General features: G+C 33.2%; 1 protein-coding gene across 1 annotated transcript; it reads right to left on the reverse strand.

Moving 5' to 3' along the window:
- Positions 1-1,261: 1,261 nt before the first annotated feature.
- On the reverse strand, positions 1,262-2,913 carry LOC109337866 (BOI-related E3 ubiquitin-protein ligase 1-like). Its single transcript, XM_019574944.1, has 4 exons — positions 2,575-2,913; positions 2,365-2,447; positions 1,939-2,264; positions 1,262-1,827 (listed from the first exon to the last, which is right to left on the reverse strand). Exons 1-4 carry the CDS (start codon positions 2,619-2,621, stop codon positions 1,276-1,278), a joined length of 1,008 nt encoding a protein of 335 aa, XP_019430489.1. The 5' UTR covers positions 2,622-2,913; the 3' UTR covers positions 1,262-1,275.
- Positions 2,914-7,869: the final 4,956 nt, after the last annotated feature.

Genomic DNA, 7,869 nt, shown 5'->3' on the forward strand with positions numbered 1-7,869 from the left:
AAATCTTTATTATCAATATATTAGTTTGTTGTTTAATACTATGTAAAAAATATAACTCTTCTATAGTATTTGATTATTCAGTACTGGAATGTGATGGGAAGAATTTGTTTTTAATTTACATTTATTTAATTTAAAAATAAAATTAAACCTATTTCATTAAACTTTTTTAGATGTCACATATTATGATATGCACCCTAGAGTCTCAAGTGGAGAGGAGGCCAACTAGTAATTGGAGTGTCAAAACGGGCATTGCCCGCGGGCCAGCCCGCATTGCCCGCAAAAAAATGCGGGCAGGGCATGATATTTTTGCCTGTTAGCCCATATTGCCCGGCCCGTTTTCCCGCTTTATTAGCGGGCATTTTAAACGGGCTCCGCGGGCGGCCCGCAGGTATTATATTCTACACTTTTAAAATTTTAATCCAAGACTTTATTATTGTTTGGTTATTTTATAATTATTATTGCATACTTGTTAGAGAAAATTATTATCTAATATGGTTAGAGAGACATGTTTTGAATTATTATTATAGAAACTTTGAATTATTATGTAATGTGGTTATGTAAAATCTATTGATTTACTGCATAATGTACTTGATAACTTAGCATTCACCATTGTTGCTTTTTTAATGTAAACAGGAAAATGCCCGCGGGCCGCCTGTTAGCCCGTTAGCCCGTTTTAAAACGGGCAGGGCATGACTTTTTGTCCGTTAACTAATTGCGGGCATGCCCAGCCCGCTTAAATTATTCCGGGTATTTGCAGGCGCGGGCTAAACGGGCCGGGCGGCCCGTTTTGACACCCCTAACCAGTAACATAGAAACTCATTAACAAATTCAGGCTTCCTCCAAGTGTCTACACGACAACAACCTAGCTAATTAAAGAAGCATCCTTACAAACAAAAATACTTTTACATTGAAATTTTTTATATTGAAATGTCATTATGATAAAGGCATTAAAAAAATAGGGAATAGGTTACACCAACTCAGAATTTCCAAAAGCAAAAAAACAAAAAAACAAAAAAAAAAAGTTTATTTTTAAAATGAGTACTTAACAATACCACCATCCATAGCCCATCTAAACGTTATTTCAAAGAGGACCACATTGTCAGACTCAAACCAAACTTATTCACCTTCATTTAAGTTAAAAATAACAGAGAGAAACAAAAAAATAATTATATATTAATAATTTTTATAGCAGAATCTTCTGTTTTTTCTTTTGAAGTTTTTTTGGTGGTGCCTTTTTGGAGGGCACTGCTAAGGTAATTCCTTGTGGGGTACCCGTTAACAGAGATGGACTTCAACGGTTGAATCCTTGAGAGTAAGGCAAACTGGACACGCTCTAAAATGCGCATCACATCCTGCACACATGCACAAGTGTCTACACGGCAACACCACCACCGAGGCCACGCGCTTCTCGCATCCCCTACATTTTGCACGCGCCGCCGCAGATGTAATCACTTCAACCCTGTCCGGGTCAATATAAGCCGATTCAACATCCTCCGCTTGACCCCCATCCAAGGCACATGATAACCCTGCGCCACCGTCATCTCCACCGTGACATCTACCGGCTCCGGCAGCTATTATTGTCTGCTGAAGTTGGACTTGTAACGACGTCGCCGCCGCCTCATGCGCCCTCGCTTTTGCCTGCCACACCTGCGCCTCCGAGCTTAGCTGGGCGGCGCGTGCCTCTAGCTCCGCGTTTCGACGAGTGGCTTTGTCCACTTCACCTTCCATTTCTCTCAATCGACGCGCCACCGCCTCCTCCGCAGCACGTAGCAGCTCCTGGTAATGCCTTTGCCTCCTGGCCGCTAATGTACTCTGTAAATCCTCTCCCTAATAAAATTCCACAAAATACCCATCATTCATTTTTTTATTTCCACTCCAAAAAACTAAACTTTTCAATGAACAAAATGAAAAAATGAAGAAAAGGAAGAAAATTTGTACCAGGGCATGAAGAAATTGATCAATTTCATCTCTTTCTTGTTTTATTTGTAAAGAAAACCCTTCAGAAGATAAAGATAAGTACGAGGATGTGCGATTCCCATGTTGTTGTTGTTGTTGTTGTTGTTGAAGTTGTAATCTTTGTTGTTGTTGGTGATCAAAAGATAAGCCTAGGCCTATAGAACCCACATTTTGGTGTTGATTATGGAGTTGAGAGAGTTCTATAAGCTGTGGAGTATGTGATTGCATTGAGAATAATGGATTCATTATATTATTAGGTGTTGTATTGGCTACAATATCTTCTCTTCCTCTCTTGCGAGAATTGGCACCTGCCAATGATATATATGAAATTAGCACATTCTTTATATGATCCATATTCATTTATAGATTAAGATTATAGAATGAGGGAGTGAAAATAAGAAAGCATACTTCCATTGTTGTTGTTGTATGGAGTATATCCTCCTTTTGATTGTGGTTGTTGTAATGAGCAATCATTTTCTTCTTGACCATTTCTGCTTGTTAGAAATAGAAGGAGAGATAGATAAATAAGTATCAGAATTGATGGTATTGATTGAACATAACAAATATACAATATGTGGTAAGGTAAAGAAGAAGTTAAGAGAATGTAAATTAATTAACCTGTTTAAAAAAATGACATTGGATGGATATTGAGCTTGAACAGCCATGAAAAAACTGTGTGTCTACTTTGTTCCTTGTAGCACCTGCTGTATGTTTTTCTTTTTATTTTTTACTATGTTTCTTTGCCTTTTGATGTTGTTGATGATGAGAGAAAGAGAATAGATAGAGAAATAGGAGAGAGTAGTAGAGGAGGTGGGGAAGAAATAGATGCGATTGAAGCGAATCAGTCCAAGAGAGACACACCTTAATTCTGCTTTCTCTTTTATTTGCCCCTTGTGTTGCTTCTCGTCTTCTTCTTCCCGTGGATTTAGCTTTTCTTTACAAGTAGTAATCTCGTGTTTCTTATTCTTCTTAACACCAATATTATTTAATATATTTATACTTTCCTACCAAAAAATGTACACCAAGATAATACTATTATTTTTAGATAATGACGCCTATTTAACACTAAAGAAATTGTAGGTTTACTCAAGTATGAAATCCATATTATATATACGGGGAGGAGTGAAAAAACTTAGAAGTAGAAAATGTTTATAAAACTAATACCTTAAAGTTTTGTTCAAAATGTGATGTATCACTTGTGACTCTCGACCCTTCTCTACTCTATGATGGTTGGACTCTGATCCAAGAGAAATTAGTCTTTTAGCTTGGAGGACACTTCAAATGAAATCAATCTTTGCTAATTGTCCACACTCTTAGTCAGTTCTATATTACTTAATATTTTTTTTGAATAAATATTAGTATATTAGTATTTGTTTTTGGTTTGAACTTTTAGTCTCCTTCACTTCATTTATAATCTTTAACTATCAAATCACCATGACTTTCTCTTTTAATTTTCATAGAGGAGATTGGACCTACAACATCATTCATTTCATTTTTTAAACCATTCATCTTTACGGTCAGACTATGTTATGGTTCCCAAATAATCATAATAAATTAATGGTAGTAATAGATTAGAGTAAGACATAAGATTTTTGGAGAGAGAAACAAAAAAGGAGGGTGTGGATGCGTGGGGTTGTGTTGTGTGTGAATGAAGGAGGAGTTAGCAAATGGGTGATGCATTTGTTGTTGGGTTATGCAGCTCACTGCCTTTAACGCTGCAGCTGGAATTGTTTGTATTTGGCCCATGCTTCTCTCGCTACCTAGCTACCTTTGCTTTCTTCTCACCCACTCTCTTTCTCCATATTTCATTCACTTTTTCCCCTCTAAACCATAATGATATGGATTTAATAATGAATAATGAATAATATACACTAAGGGTGCGTAAATTTTAAACTTGAATGTTATTTGGTACATACTCACATAAAATTATTTGGGTTTAGTTTACTACTCCCCTTAGAACACGTATACTACTACCCTTAGAACAACATTTAAGCTAATGAAAATGTAAAGTTTATTTTAAAAAGAGCTAACTTTTGATATTATATATATCATGGTTAACACAATACTTCAGTTTCGCTCTTTATTTGTATTTTTAGATAATATAGATGCCTTGGAAGTTACTTGGACACTGGGGTCGTGACACATGAAATGATACAACTCTATTTATATGATAATATGGACCTTTGATCTTGTATTCTTTCTTTCTTGTATATTTTGTTTTTTTTTTGTATTGGATTAGCAACCCTTGTGGTTTCTTAATATATTTCTCTTTGCTTACAAAAAAAATGATAATATTTAACCACTTATCATATCTTTTTGCCTTTGAGTTAATAATCATGTTCCGATTATGTATAGTGTGCATAAACAGTAATTGTTTTTCTTCATTTACAGCGTGATAGCTTAAGAGCATTCAGAATATATGAATAAAATTATGGGTTTCACTTGATATGGTTTCATTTAATTAACTTCCAAATATATGTATTTACTAAATTAATTAAGAGTTTTTATAAAACGTACCTAGTGAAGCATTATTAGCAAAACGTCATATTAGAATTAATTTGTAACTGATTCCAATTTTAACTCAGTTAGATAACAAAACTTTTATTGTCCCTTAATGTTATATTTAATTAACCCTAGCCTAAATCTAAGTTTGGTTTTTACTATATCTTTAATGATCAAACTCTGAACAGCTATGTTTCCTCATTGTAATTCTTATCTTAGAAAAGAGGAACAGTTTAAGGATCTCCAATCTAGATGCATGCATGATTGGATAAAGAACTAGGTTGAGTAGTTCTCTTTATTTTTTGCTAATTTCTTTATTCTTTTAAAGGGATTCACTATTTAAAAGGATTCCACAGAAGACTATTTCAAATGACCTAAAACCACCAACGTAGCAAAAAATTAACCCCGCAGTGGTGCACATGATGAGAGAAGAAATTTTCAAACATGGCATAGTATTTATACCAAAATTGACTATTTTAGTTTTAACCAATAAAAACTGTCATTTTATATGTTCAAAATTTTATTTTTTTTATTCTCGAGTATGTTTTATCTGAACTAAAGCAACATTTTTCTTCAATGTTCAGGTCTCCAATGTCTTCACGAAACGAATAAATTAATTTTGTATTGATTGTTATATTTGTCAAATCATGGTAGGGTTATAAGAAAAGAGAAAGGTATGATAGATGTGGTAATCTAATATAATAACGAGTGCAACTTTAACTGCTACCCATTATTTAGTTTTATAAAAAAAATTGGGGTAAAAATTCTAGTAATTTAAATGATTTTAAGAAAGCAAAAACTATGTGAAGGAACATTATTAAAAGGCAAAAAGTACTTTAACTTGAACTATTTTCAGTTCCACTATATAAATTTGCGACAGTAAAATAAATGCAACAGACAAATTTGTTGAACATGACAAGAAACTGAACCAAACATCACGCAAAAATTTATTCCAAGCATGTATCTTGTGAAAACATATATCCAATGAACACCAAAGGTTGTTAAAGGGTAATTACAAGTATTCAATAGGTTGGTAGCCAGACCAAAATATATAGTATATGTTATACATAACATATGTTTGTGTGTGGTAAGCAAGATTAAGTTTTCAAGTAACTTTAATGAATAATTGATGTAAGTGAATAAGTGAAGGGTTTTATTTGTTCATTATTTTAATATAAATCAAGAAAAAAGTGGGTAATGAATGATGATTTGACTCCGTTAATGCGATGAAGATCACCTATTCTTAATGGTGTCCCATTCTCAATCCTAAGCCAATTAAATATTAATATGTGAATAAAATAAAAAATTTGAAAGCAAAAAATAATAAAATGGACTACTCTGATTGACTTGAGACATGAAGTAAGACATCATTTAGGACATGTGATCTCTATCTCAGTGGTTAAAAACTAGGAATGATTATAGTTAGTTATTTCTTTTTGCCATTTCTTTACTTTAATATGTCTTTTCATTTTTTTTCTTTGTTTGAATAATACTGGTATTTATTTTGATTAGGCATCTAATGGTAGCCATGAATATTTTGTTGTAGCATAATGTAAGGTTTGTGTGTGAATCCCACAAAGAAAAACAATATTGAAGCCAGTATTGGGTGATCTTCCCCAAAAACCATCAAGGGTCTCTAACTTTATAATTAATAGAGGCTAGTGATAAAGAAAGATAGGAAGGCACTAGAAAAAAGGAGAAAGGGAAAGCAAAGAGAGGAAAATGTGAAAGAGAGTGCTTAGAATGGCATCACACAATTTGTCTTTGCTTAGGTTCCATAAATAAGAGGGTCTGCCAGTTGATACCCTTATTCCTTTCCCATCTTCCCATTATATCAAATTTTTAATTCAAATTATAAATTATTATATTGTCCATAAATCTGGACTCAAGTTAAGTAAGACTAAAAAAACCCTAAAATTGTTGATATAAATATTTAATGCGGCTCAAACTTTAATAACTTGAGGTAGAGATTTTTTTTTGGTTTCTCACAGGTATCCTCACACTGGAGGCAATCATGTCCGAGCCAGGAACATCCACAGGTACGTGAGACTAACTCTCTCAGCGGACATTTTTTCATCCACAAGACTCGAGCCCGGACCTTGCTTAAAGAGAATCTAGCGTGTATCACTTCAACCAACGTCCGTTGGTTACTTGAGGTAGAGATTCTTATAAGGTAAAATAATTTATCTTAGATTTTTAATTAGTCTTCTTCTGCTAATTTATATCCCTACAAGTAGGGTTGGAAACGAGCCGAACCGAGTCGAACCACAGCTCAACTCAGTTAAGCTCGATAAGGATTGGTTCGGCTCAAAACTCGACTCGAGTTCGATACTGTTCGGTTCAGTTCGAATAGTTCATTTGGACAACTCAAATAATTAATAAATTTTGAAAAAATACTTCAAAAAAGTTATATATATATATATAAATATAATCTTGTTTATATATATAATAACAATAAATATAAAAAATAACATATGAGTCATAATAAACTTAAAAATTAGTTTAAAATATATATATATCGAGTCAGCTCATGAACCAAACGAGTCGAACTATATCCAACTCAAGTTCGGCTCGTTTATTTAACGAGGTCAATTTCCAGCTCAAGTTCAGCTCATTTGGTTCATGAGCCAAGTTTATCGAGCTAAATAACAAATCGATTTTCGAATGAATACCAAATTGATTCAGTTCATTGTCAGCCCTACCTACAAGGCAAATATGACACTCTATCCCTCTTAGACATAGTTTTCTTAACCCTCTTAATAAGGACAGCCCCACTACTCTCATCTGCCAAATTTTTTGTTTGTTTATAGTTTCAATAATAATTAATTGTAATATGTATGTATTGTTAGTATAAATATTTATATAAAATTAATATTATATATTATTCATTTGTTTTTTTATAAATCAATAATGATTAAATATGAATGATGAAATGACTATGTATAAAATGAGAATATATCTAATGTCTCACAATTTGTGTCATTTCATGTGCCATGAGCTTGTGATTGGTTAGAAAAATACTTAATAATTAAATTTTAACTTAAATATATTTATTTTGATCAATCACAAATTCACGGCACATCAAGTAGCACAATATGTGAGACATCAAATGTGTACGTGTATAAAACTACATATCTAGTGAATACACTTTTTTCTCTACATAATATTGGTGTTATACAGTTAATAGGGGCAACAACCTCTCTGACTTGCCTTGTTCCCTTCATGGAAAGAGTAATCTCTCATTTCTATTTCTTTACTTTATCTTTTGGTCCACCAAATGGAACATAGTATCCCTCCCTTTGCTTAAGCTTAGCTAGCTCCATAATACTGCCCCCTTCTACTAAGTTACGCATAAATAAATAAAGAGTGAGATTTACTTACTCTAAGAGTAAGTTAAAAAACTTAGTTCAA

Source organism: Lupinus angustifolius, unplaced genomic scaffold (genome assembly GCF_001865875.1).
Source record: "Lupinus angustifolius cultivar Tanjil unplaced genomic scaffold, LupAngTanjil_v1.0 Scaffold_12_9, whole genome shotgun sequence".
Classification (NCBI taxonomy): domain Eukaryota; kingdom Viridiplantae; phylum Streptophyta; class Magnoliopsida; order Fabales; family Fabaceae; genus Lupinus; species Lupinus angustifolius.